The sequence below is a fragment of the Staurois parvus genome, unplaced genomic scaffold (genome assembly GCF_062004578.1).
Source record: "Staurois parvus isolate SC_StPar_1 unplaced genomic scaffold, SC_StPar_1.0 ptg000105l, whole genome shotgun sequence".
Lineage (NCBI taxonomy): Eukaryota > Metazoa > Chordata > Amphibia > Anura > Ranidae > Staurois > Staurois parvus.
Window position 1 is genome coordinate 3,534,614 of NW_028317901.1, and position 21,574 is coordinate 3,556,187.

A 21,574-nucleotide genomic window follows, 5' to 3' on the forward strand; every position below is an offset into this window, starting at 1 on the left:
AAAGCACAAACAGCCCTATTCATATTGTGCAATCAATCCACTTTGTAGTAGAGACGACGTCAGACATATATGAATTTCAGAGTGACAACCATGGCTCGCTCCATAGATACAGTTGAGAAGTGAACATGGCCACTTAGGGACAGGAAATGTGCTATTTGCAGGATTATTAGGTAGAAAAAAAAAAAAGGAAAAAAGCCTGAAAATAAAGTTAATTCTGCCACTATAGCCAAGGTCTATATCCATGATAGAGCCATTAAAAAAAACAGTGTGCATGATTTAGAATTTACAAACCAATTTTACACTACACTTTATTCCTAATTAAAAATGCAATCTTAAAACTCTTAAATGAATCTCCATTATAGCTGTAGGTGGGTTTGTATAAAAGTTCTGTTTTCTAAGCATGCAGCGCCAACCCTTTTAATAGCCATCATGCATAGCTGTAGCACATTCTCATCCATTTGTTAATATGCTTGATAGGTATTTGCCTGTTTAGAATACAATACATGAACTTAATGCCTTCCCATGCGTCCAATTAGACTGCCCGCTCATTCAGCGCTGCAGTTTTTATGTTTTATGTAGTATTCCCTGTATTGCATTAGCTATATTCTATTTCCCAGTGGAACTACACAAAGAATCTGGAAAACAAACAGGAGAGGGAACAGGAAGCTGTGAAGAATGGAAATAAAAAAACTATAACAGAGAAGGTAACAACAGGGAAAGAAGGATGAAAAAGAAGAAGTCAGTGACAGCTGTAGATAGAGGGGAAGTACTGGGTGTGAATGTGCAGTCTTCAGTCACTTGCTGCCGTAACCCTTCACCTTGCACAGCCCATACAATACAATTAGTGACACCAACACATCTTGTCAGAGATCAATGTTCTGTTCATTAAGAGCCTGCAGGCAATGTATCCTTAGCCTCCCCCTCCTGCATCTCAACTCACAATGAATCACTCAGCAGCACTGTCACAATCTTCCATCGATCGTACCAAGCTGTGGATAATCTTGTACTGCCCAATAAAGAAAAAGGAACAGTGTAGTTTTCCAACAACTTTATTATTTAACTTCCTAAAGGACTTGTAATGCTATACTCCAATCCATACACTTTTATTTTACAGAAGTCTTCTACAGAGAGAACTGGACAAAAAAAAAAATACATAAGGCTCTGCTTAGAACTTGAAAAGAACGGGGATTTATTTATTGCAGGAACTTACATAGCAAGGTCAGTTTACGCAGCTTTGCATATATATTGTACATCCACATCAATCCCTGTACTCTAGGAGCTTACAATCTAAGGTCCCTAACTCACATTCATACATACACATACTAGGGCCAAGTCAAATAGGAACCAATTAACCTACCAGCATGTCTTTGGAGTGTGGGAGGAAACTGGAGTATCCGGAGGAAACCCATGCAGGCACAGGGAGAACATGCCAACTGCATGCAAGTAGTGCCTTTGTTGGAATTTGAACTGATGAATCCAGTGCTGCTAGGTGGAAGTGCTAACCACTTAGCCACTGTGCTGTCCATACTCTATAACTGTATGTATTATACTTTATAATACATAATGGATGTAGTAAATAAGTACAATTACAACACACACATACATAGAAAAATGTACACCTATACTTTCCTTTGTAATGAGTTTTTAATGAACAGATACTAGAAAAAAAATCTGCGCAAATACAAAATGAATGTAAGAGAAAGAAAAAATTGCAGTATGGTGGAAAACTATAAAGGGCATTACTATTAAGTCTCATGTAAAAGCAATGTACTTATTAAAATCTCATAAGATATGTTCAGTTGAACCAGCCAATAAGTTCTACGGGTACCATTTTGTCATAAACAAAAGAATTCCCCCTTCATAACAGACTTCCTTGGTGATCATAACATACATTTGATAAGATATTTTTTATTTGTACAAAATCAGGTAAAAAATATTGTCCACCTACTGCCAATCCTGTCAATAAAATCTTTTGAAGTCAGCATAAAATATATCAATTGTATTAAAAGTGAAATCCATTAAATGGTGGGCTAAAAGGGTACTCTATGGGAAAGTAGGATATAAATTACACAATTTGATTTTGAATTGGAATGTACACCAGATTCCAGTACATTTGAACAGGCGGTCAAAGAGTAGTTGACTTCTTAACATGATTTTGTACATGTAAAACCATTTTATCCAATGTATTATCAACTATCACCACAAAGTCCCTTTCAGAAGGGAAAAAAAACCACTAAATTTTAAAAAGGAGCAGAAAGTTCCCAGCTTGACAGAGCTATGCAAACATTCCTTTAGTAAGTCAAACTATAATGCGAGATCCAAACAAGCCTTATATTTTTAAATCTGTATGAGAGCAACATCTGCTTTTTTTGTCTAGGGGGATTGGAGTTCCCTACGGTGCCCATAGACATGAACATGACAGCCTCCAAATCAGGCTGGATTGAATAGTATAATGTTTTTAGATCGCTACAGTCACCACTGGCCCAGTATTCCATGGGTTGGAATATGGGTGAGAACAGCTATTAGTCCATTTAGAAAAATAGTCAAATGTTAGTTTTATTCCTCCTGATAAACCACCATCAGAGATCTCTGGAGAGAAAATGTCCCATCTCTCTCCATAGGCCCACACATCTATTGGTCACATGATCCAACTGTGTGTGAGTACTAAACATCTCAGTTGCCCAATGATGAACCAAACATGGTGCCTTCTGGGAAGAGATCTATAAGACAGACCAACTGTCAACACAATCGTATACTACAGTCCATGTGAGCAAAGCACATATGTAACCACATTGCTTGGGGGGGGGGGGGGGGAATTGATCACATTTTGCTTGAGTCCAAGAATTGAAATACTTGTTTCTTTCACCAGATTTGTTCCATCACAGAGGGTCCTGGTTGGATGGAACACGTAAAAGCACCACAGGCTTGGGTTTACACAACCACTCTGGTTTATATATTTTCTAGCTCCAGGGTACGGGAGAGTTGAGAAGGCATGAAGAATGACTGTCATGTGCTCTGTTTTGAGGCCTTATGTAAACAAGGTCATTGTATGCCTTCTACTTTGAGTTGATTACTTTAGGAAACTTCATTATTAGTTGGATTATGGAACAGCTCTATTATCGATCAATCAGTGGGAACCATAATGCTCACCAGTACAACAGCTTGGAAGCAAGTATGACAACAATGAATTTGGCACACGATGGTCTAAACAGCTAGGGTTCAGGAAGGGAAGCAGCAGAGTAATGGAAGACCAAAAAAAAACCCTTTTACCAGAAACTCAACAAAGGTAATATCCACTACAAATATTTCATGCTTCTGATGGAATCAAGCCTGTCAATCAAAAAACATTTTAGGTTTTGAATCTTTCATCCTAGTACTACATAAAAAAAGTACAGTCCTAAACCTAGTTACATATCACAAGATACATTAAATTAAAATTATGCAAACATGCAAAGCAAATTGACAAAGTGCAAGAGCATCATACAAATATATCCAAGAAAAACAGAGAATTTTTGACTTACCAGTAAAATGCATTTGTTGGGGTACAGTATGGGACACAGGCTTGGTTATCATTATGACAGTGTTATATGCAGCTACCTTCAAGGTGATTAGACACTGGCACAAAGAAAAAAAAGCTGCAGGGATATACACCTATATAGCCCCTCCCTCTAACAACTGGCCTTAGTTTTGGAGCCATAAATTCGAAGATCATAAAAACAGGAGGGAAGGAACCTGTGTCCTATACTGTACTCCAAAAAACTGATTTTAGCGGTTAAGTCAAAAATACTCTTTGGATCAAGAAAGTCTCAACAAACCAAGAGCAGCTTGTAGCATCTTAAGCGCCAAATTGGCATCATAGGAGGCCTGAACACCTTGCAGAACTTAAACATGTAAGCAGAAGTCTAGGAGATGGCCTTTTACATCTGAGAAATAGATGCTTAGATGCTGGAAAGCCTGTGAAGCACTAACAAATCTGATAGAGTGTGCTTTGACAAGTGAGGAACCATATTTTTCAAATCATAGGCCCTAATGATAACTTGTCTGATCCACCTAGCAATAGTGAAGCAAGAAGCAGGAAGACCCCTTACAAAGAGGGAATCTGACTAAAAAAAGCAGTAGCCACAAGGTGAACTCTCAGAGCACATATCACATCAAAACAGTGGCCAAGATTTGTCCTTTAATTGTACTCAAAAAGTCAGATGCTCCTCCAAAACAGACTGGATGACAGATTACTACATAGAGGATACTTTGTAGCAGGCATCACTAAATGGTGGACTGGGGTCTAGATGCGGACCAAGTCACTGCTCCATCAGGACTGGTGCAGTACCGCCATTTAGAAGCTTTTTCTTCCCCTAGCCATCACGTGGTCATCCTCACAGAGCTGACAATGGGAGGCAGGACAGTTCTGGATGGAGGGCAGGAGCTACCCAAGGTTAACAAGCAAGAGATTGGTTGCTGAGATGAAGGGCAGTCCTAGCAATCAATCACCGTGTGTAAGGTAGGACAGTGTGGCTGGGGTGCTGATGTGAAAAGAAACCACCAAGGACTGAATGTTGGGGGGCTAAGGACATTAATTGGGGGGGGGGGGGGCTGAGAACAGTACTGTGAGGGGACGGAGTACAATGTTGGGGGGTTGAGTACAAACACCCCTGAAATGTGGAGGGCTAGAGGCTGTGATGTTGGGGGGGCTGAGGACAATAATGTGGGGGGCTAAGGACTGTGATGTGTGGGGCCTGAGGACATTAAAGTGAGGGGGATGAGAATTGTAATGTATTGTGGGGGGGTTTGATGTCATGGAAGTGGAGAACACAACTGTGAAAGGGGTGATATAAAGAGGGAGCTGAGGACACTCAAGAGGGGATCTTGCTGTGAAAGGGAAGGGGAGTGTGATGTGCAGTGGGGATTGAGGACACTGATGTAAGAACAGGTTCAGATCTGTACATGTGCAATTGGTGCTCACATCGTGGGTAGGTCTGCAACAGAGAGTAAGAGAAAGAAGTCCATGACCATTTTTTTTTCAAAAACATGAATATTTTACTGCCTAGACCTTGGTGAATTTTAATTAAATACCCCTGCTTTATAGTATGAAATCTTTTTGATGTATACCAAGCAAAACAAGGCTCTCCAGGTGCAGACTTTGCAAGAAGTCAATTTCCTAGATTTCAATAAGGTAAGGATAACTGAGACCACTAGGCTCCTGTCTCTCAGGATCATGGCTTCAAGGAACTAAGAAGCAAGATGGAACCACTGGGCCTTGGGACAGAAAATATGGACAATCCAAAAGGGCCTAAACAAAGTCTGCTAGGAGCTGGAGTATATCCAAGCACCGTGTACTCCTGGACCATTTCTGGGCAATGAGAATCACTAGAATGCCCTCCATCTCAACCTGTGGAGCAGGTGTGGAAGAAATCCAAAAGGGGTGGAAAGTGTAGATGAGGTTGAATTGATCTCAGGGTGTCACCAGTGCATCCACTGCAAATGCCTGAGGGTCCCTGGATCTGGTGATAAACCTGTACAGTATTTTGATGAATCTGGATACCAGAAGGTCCACATCCAGCATCTCCCCACCTGTGGCAAAGGTCTAGAAACACCTCAGGGGGGACAGCCCATTGCACAGACTGAGAATTTGCCTGGCAATTTTTCACACCTAGGATGTGGATGGTGGATAGGGTCAGAATGTGCAGTTCTGTCCAAGAGAGAATTAAATCCACTTCCTACTGGGTGGTAAAAAATTCCAGTGCTTCCTTGATGGTCGATGTAGGTTATAGCAGTGGCATTTCCTGGCTAGTCTCATAGGGCACCCTCAAAACTGAGGGTCCAGCATTGAAGGGACAACCTGAAAAGCTCTGAGCTCTAGCATGTTGATGGGAAGCTGGAAGGTAACCACTAGACACAAGACCATCATACAGGCGTGAAGGTAGGGCGCAAGCATGAGAGCAAAGGGACAAAGGTTCTGGACAGGACTGCGTCTAACGTCAGGTTCTTCAATCTGTGAGATGGGTCCTGCGATGACCTCCTCAGAATGAGGATCCAACTAAAGCTCTCCAGAGTCTGCACGATCTCCTGGATATCAACACGGCCTAAACATTTAACAGGAGATAATCTGCAAACCCACAAAATGAAACCCCTGAAACTTTCAGCAGAGCCAAAAAGAGGGGCAAGTACCATGGTGAAACTCAGAGGGCATTGAACAGGTCAAAGGCAAGAGCAATAAATTAGTACTGCTGTTCACCTACTGCAAAGCGTAGACAGCTCTAATGAGGTGGAAAGAAGGGAATGTTAAGTAAGTATTATGGATGTCTATTGAGACCAGAAAATCCCCAGAAAAGAGAGGCAATGACCGACCTGGCAGGTTCCATGTGGAACTTCTGAACCTGTAGGTACAAGTTGAAAGTCTTCACTCAGAATGGGCCAGACTCCTCCATTCAGTTCGGTAACTGTAAAAAGGCTAGAGCAGAAAACTTGAAGTCATCTGTTGATACAGGGAAAAGAGCTGCTTGACAGCAGTAAGCAGATCTGCCTGCTGTGACAGAGAAGGTGACACATTTGACAGCATAAAGCAGGGAGCAGGCAGAGTGCGAAACTGCAGTTTGTAGCCTCTGGAAATGTCACTTTGGAGCCAGCCATCTGAGATTTTCTGGGACCAGAAGGCTGACAGGCAATCCCCAATCTTACAGGTGGGCTCCCCCGTTACAGGAAAGAGTCCTTGGAAGCAATCTTGGCTTGTTTGGAGGCTTATCTTCTTAAAAAAGCAGGTCCCCGACTTAGATTTGGGATTGGAAAAAAGTAACAAAAGGAACCTTTCCTAACCACAGGAATAGAAGTCCTACAAGTAGAGGCATGAGCCGCCATCTTCTGGGGGAGAAGAGTAGCCAATCAGCATGCAGTTTATGTTCATTTTCATTCACTTTAGCTTTGAAATTAAAGATTGACGACAATTGGTTGCATGCACAGCAGTTCCAGATTCAGTCTGCTTTGATACATTCCCCATCAATGAGTTTTTCTTTTGTGCCTTTCAGTAAAAAGGCTGTGCCCTTCTTATAAAAAGAAAATAGACCAGACACTGTATAGCCCATAACTGATATGAGGTCTCATTTGTCTTTTGCAATTGAATTTAGCAGGGGTTCTATATTCAAAACACCTTCTACCTCTATTATGGTTAAAGCCACTATGGGATATATTTTTCTTCTCCCAAATCCCTCAAGAAAAGTAAAAGTTCACATAGTGTAACTCATATAGTAGATCTTGATTGTTACTAAAGCAGAACTTCATTTAATCAACATTGGCCATTTTTCATCCCTATGCTAATAGCATTAGTAAAAATAAAGGAAATTATATATTTACTTAAAACCTTTTTTTTTTTTTTTTTTTTTAATACATTTCTCCAGTTACTTCCCAGGCAAATGATGTCATACATCCCAGAAATCTTCAGGTGGAGAGGAGGGGGTTTTCTTAGCCAAGTACACCCTCTTGCCTGCACTCCTGAGCTAAAGGGCAGACAGATTCCAGAAATTAAATGCTACATCAATCATCTGCCCTTACTCAAGATGTGCTTGGGGGGGTGGGGGTTGTTTTTATTTTATTAATAGCGTTTTATTGAATTAGTACAACCGTGTACAAAACAATTAAGTTGCATTTTTGATTTGTGCTATTCAGATGCAGCATAGTTTCACTTTAAAATCAATACACGCATACAAAAAACCTCACATTTGAGAGGATTTTATGATAAGCACAGTTGTAAGCTGCCTGCTTATGAAAACTCTGTCGAGTCAGCATTCAAGTTAAATAGGCTTTTTATATGTAGTCAGTCTTTAGGGGTATAGTTTTCTATGTGGTAGCAGAGATGCATCAAAGATTTCACTGCTAAATTGGGTATGATTGTTTTATGTTGTAAATACAGTTGCTCTAGTAATAGCATGTGTAGGAATTTGATATAAAAAATGCAGAATCTTGTAGTTTAAATAATATGTTATTGTGCCATTACCCTAAACACAAGTGAAAATGATCAACGTAGTCTTTACATGCAAAAACAAAAAAAATAATAATATATAGTTTCCAGTGATTTTAAGCAGATGAGATAAGCTCCAGTTATGATTATCAACCCCATGAAGTTAAAGCATTGATTATGTGAAAAACAAAAAGGAATCAGTTTGTGAACAGAGGGCATTTGATCTTAAAACCTGCTTGAGAGAAGGCCTATAAAAGCTCACCTACACCATAATATTTAAATTATATTATTAGAGCAGCACCACATTTGTTGCAACTGCATGGAAATGTGGGTAATGAATCCAAATAGCCTGACCTTCAGTTCTCCTTTTGCCAGGAGTAAAAACCCATATATGTACAAAAATCAGCACATTTCAATTAGTATGTGGTCTTACTGGGTTGCCATGACAGAAATTGCATAGCAGTTGAAAAATGTTGGTTTCTACCTCCAGGCAACTAAAAAAGTTGTGATCTCTTGGTAAGCATCTAAGTCCAGAAGTCATAATAATGCCAAGCTTGGTGTTTTATACAGAGTTGCTGTAGCTTGGACCTATGAATACGAATACACACGAATACACACACACACACACACACACACACACACACACACACACAATGCCCCTAGAACAGCAATGGGCAAACTACGGCCCGGCGGACCTTTTAATCCGGCCCGCGGAGCGTGATACATTGGCTGTCAGGATGTGTGTAGGCGGGGCAGCGTGACGAACGTAAGGGGAGCTAGGCTCCTCTCACAGTCCGCCCTGAAGACCGGAACGGCGCGGGAACACGGCGAGAGGAACGCGCGGAGCAAAGGTAAGTGAATTGACACAGGGGGGACTTGGCTTACTACTTGGGGGGGAACAGTACTATGGGGGATGAAATACTATATGAGGGATGAATTAATATGGGGGATGAATTACTATATGGGGGATGAATTACTATATGGGGGATGAATTACTATATGGGGGATGAATTACTATATGGGGGATTAATTACTATGCTTACTATGGGGGAATATTACTATACTTACTATGGATGACACATACACATCATCTACTCTTGGTCCGGCCCCCGGGTCCAATATATGAACCCATTGCGGCCCTCAAGTCAAAAAGTTTGCCCACCCCTGCCCTAGAAGCTGAAAATAACTGAAGAAGACACTACTTCAGTGATCTCCACTTGCTTCCAGGTCTCATGTTCAACCTGATGCATTGTGAATATAGAAGGTTGGCTGCTTGATACAAGTGCCATTCAGGGAATGCATTGCATTTTCTGAATGATTTCAAAGCATTCTCTAACTGGACGAGGGGAGGGACAGGGCAGTGACATAATGCTCTTCACCTTGTCCAATCAGAGAACACTTTGCATTCATTCGGAAAATGCAACAGCACTCATGCTGAACGGCCTAGAAGCAAGTGGATATCACTGAAGTAGTGGTGTCCAGCTTCCAGGGGTGTTGGTCAGGCACCAGTATGTTATACATAGTTTACATTGGTGCAAGCTGGACCAATGTAAACTATGTATAACATACTAATGCCTGGAATTATTCACAATATTCTTTAATCTAGCCATACATAGTTTATTTCCTTTCAGAGGGCTAAATGTGAAAAAACACTAATTAGAAAATTCTCCAGCATTTTTCATTGACAAAAAGCGATCACAGATCGGCCAAATTTTGATCAATGTATGGCCAGTTTTAGAGTGTAGCTGCGGCTGCTCCTAATCAGGGTTACAATCACATAATCTGAACCCATACCGTCGCACCAGTTTGCACACCCAAACACAATTTAATACTCACACTTAAACATAATAAACGTTAAAAGTAAAATGTGAACTTAAGGTCCATATTGAAACATAGATATCAGTTGCAATGTGATAGAGTGAGGCTGTATGGCGACCAGAAGTGCCGTCTGAACCGGAAGTGACATGAGACGCCATTATTTGGGATCCAGTGGTGGTGAGAACGAACACACGCATCCCACTATAATCTATATAACAGGCGTTTTTATGAGTATATCTTGTGAGTGGCTGTCTATTAATTTTAATAAAAGGTTATTAGTACTACACCATTGGAGATTGTCTCTTATCTTTACATGGTGATCACATCTGGTGGAGGGGAATAAGGAGATTGGTGGAGATGGAGTTCACATATTGATGTCTTATTTGGAGATTTACAAGCAATACATGCCGACCATGAGAGGGGAAGATATGTAGGTCTGGTGAGTGTATACCCAAAAGGGACTACGGTGTTTGAGCACGTGGTGGCTTTGGTTTTTGGGAGCATTAGAAGAATATCACATTGCAACTGATATCTACATGTCAATATGGACTTTAAGTTCACATTTTACTTTTAAAGTTTATTATATGTGTTTTCACAGCGCCACTGAGCTGTTTATGTTCATTTGTCTGTATGCACGGTGTATTTAAGTGAAGGTGAAAGTAGTGTTGATCATTTAATATTTTGTGTTTATTATTGAATTTTTCATTATCACGTTATTGCACCCATCCAGCACAAAGGGTTTTTGTTTGTATTAATACTCACATTGTCTGGGGTGTAGCTTACAAAAATCTCTGAATATACTGTACACATATGATGTCACAATCTCTCACCTGCAACAGAGAGTTTTGCAGTGCGACTGACAATACTGCCCAAGCTTTCCACGGTGGCCACACACTGGTAAAACCCCTCATCCGGCTTGTTGTGCTTGGAGTGTACAACACTGGTAATAAACAAAGATCCATCCGGGAGAAGTCGCCGCCGGTCATCAGACACCAAATTTAAAAATGTCCCGTCCTTTTTCCATTCTATCTTTGCTGAAGGTTCAGCATATACAGAACAGTTCAGAATAGCTGGAGTCCCACGTAAAGTCACAGTGTCCACTGGTTCGGTTAAAAAGTAGAAGGGTGTGAAGGTCCTGAACCCGGAGCCTGCAAAAGACAAAAAAAAAAAAATAACTCACTGTCACTACATTAAAGTAAAAACAAAAAAACCCACTTCTGTGCACAGTTACACTACTGAAAAAGGGCTCATTTTGCTCATATGAAAAAATCACAATACACAAAAAACTCTGAAGACCTATGTATTCAATATCAATAGATTATGGTCTACTGGGTGACATACTCAATACAAATAGATCATGGCATACATGTATTTGGTGAACATAATAAATCACAAACATCCATCATGTGTTGTGAAGAGCCGGTAAAAGGGAAATCTATATATGTTTTAGGCCCACACACACACCATTATAATGATTCTTATAAACCTGATCACACTTACACAAGCTTTTCCCTTAGAAAAACACTATGTGCAGTGGAAAGGTCGCTGCCCGAGTGGCAGCACACAGAATGGCTGAGATTGCTTTCAGCATTCTGAACATCTGTTCGGCAGAGTAAGAGAGAAGAGAACACTTAGCAAGCAGCGCAAGCAATGGCAGAGGCAGCGGATGGCAAAGCGGCACTCTGCCAACTCACCTCTCCTCAGCGTGAAAACTAGCTAACTCAGCAGTTTCTCCATAACAAGTCTGTGTAATGGCAAGCAGACACTGTCCCACCCCATCCCCCTTTTCCTCAACACAGCGTAACACTTCCGTGATCCTGGAGAAGAGCTGTCACATTGCTACATGTCACATAATCAATTCTTATTAATAGGACAAGCAACTGCAAAGTTTTCAGAAAGTGCATTTTGAAACAAAGCAGCTCACCTTACCAAAAATAGAAATCTATCTTGCATATTGTTCTAAAAATAATGCACCAATTAAACTGGGAGTCCAAACATGCACAAGGCCCACCAAGTACATTTTTATCCCTTGGCAAAGAGAACTAGTATATAGCACAATGAAAGACACCAGTGTTTACCACTCGGGAAAGTTTTAAAAAAAAAGTTGACAGGTAGGATTTTTATCACAGAACAGACCATTTGTCTCTACTGTCCCAGACCCTTCTTTCTGTCCATCAGCCTTTGTCTATACTGAGCCACAATTGCGCAGCTCAGCGTACATTTATGGCACCGGTCATGTGTGGAAGTGATGGCATCATGGCCCAGCCAATTAAGCAGCTGAAGAGTCAGAACCCGAACAGAGAGTAGAAGGCAGAGCCAATGGGAGGGAGGGGGCTGGAGGGAATCACTATCCAGGTAAGTCTGCCAAAATGTGACCTGTCTGGAGAAACCAAAATCCCTTTTGCAGTGGGACTGCCCCCACAAGATAAAATTGCTAATTTGTGACTAGGATACTGGAAAAATACTTCTTCTTACCTGATCCACACTTCCCTGGCAGTTGGCATTCTCCTCTACTCCCTGGACTCCAGATTCTGGACTGTCCCTCTGCGTCATATCCGATGCAGGACTATGGGCCCTGTCTTGTGCTTTATTTCAGAGGGAATGCAACTGCTGGAGCGGAGGGAAGAAGAGGCTGCAGGGACATATCGCATTGTCTGAAGGGAGCGGGAGGATCAGGTACCAACATATGGGGGTTTTTTGTACCCTAGACAAACATTTATGCCTTGAAGTGCAAAAGCAGCCCCGCTGCAAGGGAGAACTTTTGTTTTCTCTGGAATTCAGCTTCTCCACATTCAAAAATGGGCATTACAATTTGCTTAGTGGTGCATTCTTAAACCCCGGTATACAGCATCTGGGGTGCAGTAATAGATATCTTTTTAGAACAGGTTATCACCAAGACTATGCTTTGAAAACCACTGGCATTTCTGACCTGTGTTTTTTAAGTTCAAAAATTAAAAAAAAAAAAAAAGTTATAACTTTAGAAACCACCTTCATTGTATGTAATGAGGAATAGTGTGGGGACAAGACCCTTAGGACTGTCCAGAAATTCTTAGAATCAGCTTCTCCTTAGAAACACCCGTGGTTGCATTTTCAGTGCATGTTTTGAGGAACATGTCCTTTTTTTCACAGGTGCAAAACGTACCAGAACTGCTGCAAAAATGCATACGTGTTTTCCCTAGTACTCTGTAATGTAGAAGTGTAAAAGTAGCCTTATTCGGGTTCAACAACAACATTTTCTAGTGTGCCCATTTTCCTTTCTTTTGAGTAAGGTTGGACAACACAGTTGGCTGCTGACTATAAAAAAAATGACCAAATCTGGTTATTTCCATTTGAATTAAAAGACTCATTTCGGGTCTCTGGTTAGTATACTGGACCTAGTTACTTTGTGGTCTGACTGTTAAAGCTTCCAACACCCACTGGAGCCAACAGCACCATGATGCTGCTTTTTTTTTAAACTAAAATTTCAATACAGTAAGTAAAGGGAGATGCATCAGCAGTAAACTTGGGCATTATCCACACAGCTGCAGCAAACAGACATGTGCAGAAAAGTAGATTATACTCTCCAAAGGGGCAATCTGGAGAACAGTGCAGAATCACTACATAGGTAATTACCAAGGCAGCAGTGTCTTCTGTATAATCTATAGATAAAATCCTCCTTAACCTTTAGCAGCAAAATAATCACATGCTATCAATACACAGCATGTACAAATATCCATTTCAAACATATATTTTGATTAGTCTGCAGGTGTCAGAGTTCTAGGTAATAACCAGATTCCACCAAATATTCATGAGGCTAAACATTCAGTTTAGAAATCTAAAAGCTTCTCTGTGTGTAATCACATTACATATTAGGATTTTTTTTGTTTTTTTATCATCAAGTTAACATTTTTCCCAATAGGTGATGAAATGGGAAACCAATGAACAAACATTAATCAAAAGGAAAAAAGATCACATGAAAAAAACAAAAAAAAAAACAAAAACACAGTACAGCCAACATGGAAAGGATATGTCAGCGTATTTGAAAAGGGCCAAGCAAGTAGGCATATTACTAGGGCCCAGCAGGACTGGTTCAATCCCGGTGATAAATGGTGCGTCCTCACCCAGTAGAACATGTCAGCCTGCCCCCCATGCATCACGGAGCTGTTGCATACCCCCAAAAGCACAATAACAGCCCTCCTGCTACCAGTTACATGCCACAAATCACAAACCCCCCTCCTTCGACATGTGTATAATAGAAATGGGGGAGGGCAGACAGAAGTCCCATACCACTCGTTTCCATGGATACCTAGGGCTCAGCAAGTTGCATTTCTAAGGATCTGCAAGGGAGTGTGGGTATGCACAGTACAGCAGGGGGAGGGTGGAAGATGTATGGAGGCAGCAAGCCAGGGCTGCGTCCTGTGTGATAAGACTGGAGGTATCCAACCCCCGCTGCACTCTATGAGAAAACACTGAACAAGACAGTGATGGACTAGCACAGGGCACAGTGATCAACACGGGATTATGTTTAGTAAGCATATTGTAAATAGACTGTATGGCACCACAGAACTAAACAAACACATTTCCTTTAGGATTTAACATCTACTTAGGAATTCTTTGCTGAATAATCATCATAAAAAAAAAAAAAAAAAAACCCACACACAAAGCAGCTGTTATAAGCATCTTAGCCATGTAGAGGTGCTGCAATAACAATTTAAAGTCGTAATAAACCCCCAAAAATGTAATCTATTGCAGTTTACCAATCATTCTGGCCAATAACACACCTCCTGTATTAGAGTGCCTTCACTCTGGATGAAGGAGCACAGGGGGCACCTCTGGACATCAGCATTGTCAGTCTGGGGGAGAGGGGAGTGACAGATGTACTAGCAGATTTATATACACTAACAAATCCAAGTCAAACTCCAGCTCGCACTGCAGTTACAGGTTTTACATGAATAAACGCTGATCATTGTAAGCACCTATGTCAGTGTTAATTGGTTTGTCTCTACATTAACTGCTACATCAACAGTATAGCTTGTTCTTTTGAAAAACAAAAACTGGCTGGATAACCAGATGAAAATGGACAGACTAAAAAAGAAAAGTAAGGCAAGTATCAAATATAATAATTGGTAGGCTGGGAAGAAATTTTTTTTAAATGCACGCTATTTTACTTGCCAAAAGGATTGTAATTCTGGTCAGCCAATCATATGATATGTACACTGCCCAGCCAGGTGGGCACATGCGGTGTCCGATTAAAGTATACGTAAAAAGCCATTTGTTTTTCATTCATTAGGAGCACATACTAAAACCAAATTCATCAGATGTCAAAAGGCCCTTACCTTGGTGGTCAGCAGAAAGAACGCAAACCTTATAATAGCAGTCAGAATACCAACCTTACAGATGACTAAAAAAGAATCTGAACGTGTACTTATGGTTCAAGCACTGGTGCACAAAACTGGAAAAAGTAGATGAATCATGTATGGAGGAAAGTTTATGGGGGTTTTTGCCAGCAGGTGGAGCTACAACTCTCAATGTGAAATTCACAGACAAGAAGAGGTGTAGTTGTAGGATTTTGTGCATGCCAGTCCACCTGAAAAGAGAGCATTACTGCTGTTGTGTCTTTAGCTGTGCCACAGTGCTCTATGAGTCTCTTGTAATAAAGGTTTATGATATAAAGCACTGGTATAGAGATACCTAACCTCCATTGTAAAGGAGCCCTTAAAGTATTCAGAGTACAAGTTGCATACATCTTCAGACATATTTCTTAATTCTACAGTTTGTTTTGACCTGCATTATTTTTACTGAAGGTAACTTCTGGTTATACATTTTTTCACCATATGCTCAGATTGGGTTGCCCGAATTTGTGTCAGGCTTACTTTGTTGGTCAAGCACCAACCAGCCATCTAAATGTTGATATGGCAAATCACATGAATTACTTTATCCTGTATATGTACAAAATATGCCCTATCATATCACCTAGATTGTAAGCTCTAACGAGCATTGCCCTCTGCTTCCTCTTGTACCAAGTTGTATTGTAACTGTAATGTCTACCTTCATTTTGTAAAGCGCTGCGCAAACTGTTGGCGGTATACAAATCCTGTATAATAATAATCATCATCATCATAGCAAAAAAGACCATCCCCCATAATAGGCGAGGGGGTCTTTATCTGAAGGACAAAGTGTCCAGCTACCCCAGGCAGACTAGTAGAAAAAATATAAATTGGGAACTCACTACAAAATTAAGACTCACGTCAGATCAAGGAATCTACTAAACTGTGCAAGTGTAGATTACCTACAGAGAAGAAACTACATCTATACAGTACTATATGATTCGCCCTTTTTGCTGATCTTTATTGAGGAGGATCTAAGCATGGTATGGTCTCCGTAGAGGGGTAATAAACCTCTTCCTTTCCCTATTCTTCTCCCACAAAAAGGTATACAGAATTTAAATACAACTGAAGCACTTGTACATGGCAACCAGTTTCTAGTTTTCATTTTCAAAGCTTGAAGAATAAGCTGAGGTTTCAGAACATGTCACACATTACACCCATAATTAAGGTGTAACATGCTCCAGACTTGCCTTTGCGCCCCCGATCCCCTCCTCCTTGTGACAGCAGGCAGAGGATCTTCTCTCTGCACCCGCTGTCACCGTTTGAAAATAGAGCAGCTGTGCGGGGCTCTGCCCACACAGCTACATCATTCATTCACAGAGTTCAGCAAATGAGCGAACTACAAGTACCGCCAGCGGTTACAGCTGAAGGTTTGCAGTTCTCGAACTGTGAGGTCGCTCTCATAGTTCATTCACAAACCCTGCAGCTGGTAAAAAGCTGAAGAGCTCGTCAACAGGAACCTAATATTGCACCCCTGATCACAAGTGCAATGCTTTGCAGACTCCTGAGAGGGAAAAATAATAAATGCACTTTTTTTCCCTGAAAAAATATGTGCATTTATTCATTTTTCCCAAAAGGTGAACTTAGCCTTTAAAAGGATAAGTTCACCTTTGAGAATATATTGGATGTTCCACCCATTTACCCATTTTTAGGGTGGAACATGTAAAATGTTCCCAGTGCTGCAGCCGCTGCCATTGTTCTGTAAATTAATGAAATACAAGATCTGCTGATCGCTGGTGTAATACCTAAAGGCTCCTGCAACCAAAAATAATTAAATGCATTTTTTTTTTTTTTTACCTGGGGAAAAAAAAATTGTGCATTCATTATTTTTGGTCAAAATGTGAACTTATCCTTTAACTTTACTAGTTCAAAATAGAAGCGGATTGGTTGTCAGGCACAGCTGCTCCAGATTCAGTCTGCTCCAGTTTTTTTTCCATAACAGTCCCCCATAATCTCTTAGTCATGATTATTATTCATAACTGACAATCCTAAGTGCAGTAACCCATAGCAACCAATTAGAATCCATCTCAGTGGTCTGATTACAGAAGCGTGAATTATGGATTGGCTGCATTTAATTCTACAACTACACAGCAATTTTTCAATAGTGTGACCTAAATAGAACACATTTATTAGGCAATATTTATGTTAAATTTTTTGTCATGTGATCATGCTAGCAATTAATTGTGCACTGAAATACAATGCTCCAAATCAGTCACACTGTACGCCTGATTGGGACATCTTTTTCTGCCATTATAAGGAACTGGATTAATCACACAGTCACTTATTTCCAAGTCTCTGAATATTTTGCACCATACACCAATACAAAGGAGCTACTGTAAGCAATTGATCAGCAGGCAATAAATCACAGGATGACCAAGCATAACCATGGGCCTGAAATGATCACTTAGTCAATAATTGCTGGCTCACCTCTACTCTAAGCATTAGCACCAATTTTACAAGCCTATCACTGAAAGTATACATCTAAAACCACCTATAGATTGTTATTTCTGCTAAAATGATCTAACAAGAGTTACAGTTTACAGAATTAAAAATAAATAGTTAAGGGGATGGATTCTGAAGAGTAAAGTGTTGCTACAATGGTTGATCATAAAGCTATATTTCATGACCCGGAGAGGCTCCCTGACCTTTGTGGAAAGAATGTGTGAAAGTGCCCCCTGCAGAAAGGACTCCTACGTCTGTCTGCCAGTCCTTTAACTAGATCTCACCATAATAGTCTCATCCTGTCTCACGTGGAGGAGACCATGCTAACTCTTTTACATGAGAATTCATTGGAGGTATTGGCGCCAGGAGATTCTCCCAGGCCATCCAAAGAACAAAAAAGGAAATAAGAGTCCCTGGGGAAATCTGTCACCAATGAAGAGGTGGAAAGTCTTAATATTCATTTCAGCTGGGCTGAGTAAACTTTTATGACATCTCAGGCTCTCAAGGCAAAATTAGAAACACAAGGGGCAATAAAGTCATTGATTACTTTCAAGAAACATCTTCCTATTAAACCCTGACTCCAGTCTAATTTCTTGTTGTTTTAGAAGAAAAGATAGAATTGGAAAGTTATTTCTGAAAGATTCTTACTTCTGTCTGTGACCCCACTGTGAAAATATGTTCTCACTTCCCATCTCTCTGGCACAAGAACACCAAAGGGGAGAGCAGTTGTCAATGGAATTGGAACATTGGACAATAAGAGAAACATTGTAAAGTCTTAAAATGTTTGGATCACTGTTAGAAAGATTTTCCAATCACTTCCTATCCCAACAGGGACAAAGCATTAACAAAAAAAGAAAAAAAAAACCCACACAGAAGCTCAAACCCTTACCAACCTTTTTTTTCCCTAGAGGTAGACAAAATCAAACAAAACAGAACAGAACTAATGCATTGTCTATTTATAAATCAGGTTCTCCAAACTGTGGGCCACATCCAACTCCCTACTATATTTTTTCTGGCCCCCAGCTAGGGCCATTGGCATATCCTCAGACTCCAGGCACATACTGAGCATTCCGATCAGTTGGTCTCCACTTCTGATGCATAAGGCCCTTTATGCAGAGTGGACACGGGCATAGCCCACTTTCCTTTATGGGCTGTTGGATGTAAATGGACTGCCTGTCCGTTTACATCCAACTGTCATCCCCATCCGTCTGTTTTTAGCAGATCAGATGCAGTCGGGTGTAATGTCTGTTTACATCCGCTGCTCCATAGAGGGCAATGGATGGTCCGATCGGTTGTGCCTGAAAAACAGGCAAAAAAACAGATCACTCCACCTGTATGAAAGAAGCTTAAGGGAGGGGCTCTAATGTGAAAAGGGAACTAATAAGAAGGGGGGTCTCTGACATGCCAGGGAGGCTTCTAATGTAAATGGGGAACTTCTGATGTCATGTGGGCCTTTTGATATGAAGTTATTTCTTGAAACATATTAATTCATTGAAATTGTATTAAAATTAATTTATAAAACATTTTTAAAGGAATTATGAAGGCTGCCATATCCTAAAAAAAAACAACACAACAGTATCACATGCGTCATGCTGATCCAGTGACTTCAGTATTTTCTAAAGCTACACTGACACGGGCAACCAGGGGAACATGGTTTGCTGCTTTCAGAGGCAGCTAAGCACAGTCTCTGGATGCGACACTCTGCTATGGTCACATAAAAACTGGCTGATAAGTGTATGGCAAGAACTACACAGAAATGTCGCATATCAAAGCACAATGTCCAGGGTTGGTTGGAGGCTCTATTTGCATGTAACCACTAAGATAAGGGGTTACATGCGAACAGTTGCCGCACCGGCTATTGATTTGTACAGAGCACAAATCTGACAGCTGCTGCTGTTTGCACAGCATGTGCAGGCAGCATTTAGAGCAGCTGGCAGGAATGTGATTATTGCCAGGGGTTGCCCCTGCATGGCCATGTGAATGTAGCCTAAGTCACTAACTCAGAGCAAGTATGCTAATTAGGAGTTCTCTCTTCATTCCTACTCTTATTCGCATGCCTGCCATAGATAAATGTCTCAAAGCGCTAAAGCCAAATACAGAGAGGCAACTAGAATTCTCAGAAGGAGGACTGCAATGGCAGCCTCCGCATTTCTCTCAGAATAGGTTTCCTTTAAACCATCTGCCTGGATTTAAATTTTAAAATGATTACAACAAATAACCTGAGGGTAAAGAAAAAGCAACCAGTTAAAATGAGGAATTCTGACAGATTCCGTATTGATCTCTGTAGATACTGCACATCACAGCAATCCTTGTACATTGGCTTGCTGCCTATGGCAGGCACTGCCCAAGACTCACTGAATGGATTTTGTGAATTCCAGGAGGAAAACGATCTTCTAAGGAATTCATCATAAATGAATCATCAGAAGAGTGTGTGTATTGATAGCTGAAAGCAAACCTGTTAAGCAGGTTTTTAAATGTGTCGATCACTATGGTACCCTCCGTGGACAGGGTGGAAAAGGATGGACAGGGCTTAGCTCTGAGGTCAGCAAAATCATGTCCTCAGTGAAACAAAACCAAGAATCAGAAGAGGCACTTCTGGTTCAGAAATGTAATAGCAATCCTATTAAAAAGGCCAAGGTTTGCCATAAAAAGGAGACACCTGCAAATATAAAAAGCTGTTTAAGTGTAATATATTTATATAACCCTTCCTTCTTCCCCCTCTCAATCAACTCATCAAATTTGACACCAAGTGATACCATCATAGGATCCTTCTGCTGGTCTTTGATATTTTGTAAGCTCGTTTTTGTAGTTCGATAACTCCCAGCCACATCACCATGCCCCTTGCTTCTTTCAAAAACCCTCCAAGTAGCAGGCCAGTTCCTTGATACAGCTGTGCTCTAAAGTATGCACACCTTTGCAGGAAACATGAAATTTTGGCATTGATATTGAAAATATGACTAATCATGCAAAAAAAAACAAAAAAAGGTCTTTTATTAAAGGATAGTGATCATATGAAAAGATTTATTAACACATAGTTGTTTGGCTCCTTTCTAAATCATCATAAAGAAAATCACCCAAATGGCCATGATCAAAAGTTTACATACCCTGGAATGTTTGGTCTTGGTACAGGCACACAAGGGGACAGAGGTTAAAAACGGCAATTAGAAGTTAACTTCCCGCATCTGTGGCTTTTTAAATTGCAATTAGTGTCAGTGTATAAATAGTTAGTTTGTTAGCTCTCACGTGGATGCACTGAGCAGGCTAAATACTGAACCATGGAGAGAAGAAAAGAACTGTCAAAAGACCTGCGTAACAAGGTATTGGAACTTTATAAAGATGGATAAGCACATAAAAAGATATCCAAAGCCTTGAATATGCCACTCAGTACTGCTCAATTGCTTATTAAAGCGGAGCTCCAGTCCCCCTAATAATTTTTTGCTAAAAGCAGATCCACAATAACCTTTCAAATAGCATTAACAGTTGGAATAATTCAATAGTAAAAACTGTAATAATTATTATTATACAGTATTTATATAGCGCCAAAGGGTTTGCTCAGCGCTGTACAAAAGCAGGAAGACAGAGACAGAAACAATACAATCCACGAGGGGTTCGAGGGCCCTGCTCTTTCGAGCTTACAATCTAGATTAATCTACAATTACTTAGTAATTCTTAAACGTTTACCAGGATGTTGGAAGCAGGCAGGCGCCATGATGGCTGTGGGCATCTGAAGCCGGCAGGAATTACCTGGAATCGTGCTGCTGGCTATCACAGCATGCACCACTCGTTCTTGCACATGCACAGTACAGACACTGCTCGGTGCGAGTACAGGTTGCCATAACAATGGCTGAAACACCTCCCATTCACGTTATTTCCAGTTTCCAAGTCCCACAATTGAGGGAAACCAAGGAACTCCTGGGATACAGGAAATGACACCCCAGGAGACCTTGCAAATCGCCTTACGACATCGCCTAGGTGGTCAGGACCGGAACTGCAGGCTTGC

The 21,574-nt window shown here is 40.8% G+C and overlaps 1 protein-coding gene across 8 annotated transcripts in view; it reads right to left on the reverse strand.

Annotated features, from left to right (window-relative positions):
* NEO1 (neogenin 1) overlaps nucleotides 1-21,574 on the reverse strand; it is a 200,397-nt gene that overhangs the window by 58,055 nt on the left and 120,768 nt on the right. For all 8 annotated transcript variants that reach the window (XM_089671396.1, XM_089671399.1, XM_089671394.1 and 5 more), the window contains exon 2: nucleotides 10,597-10,914. In XM_089671396.1, coding sequence (XP_089527522.1) covers nucleotides 10,597-10,914 — 318 coding nt within the window. The remainder of the gene's footprint in view (nucleotides 1-10,596; nucleotides 10,915-21,574) is intronic.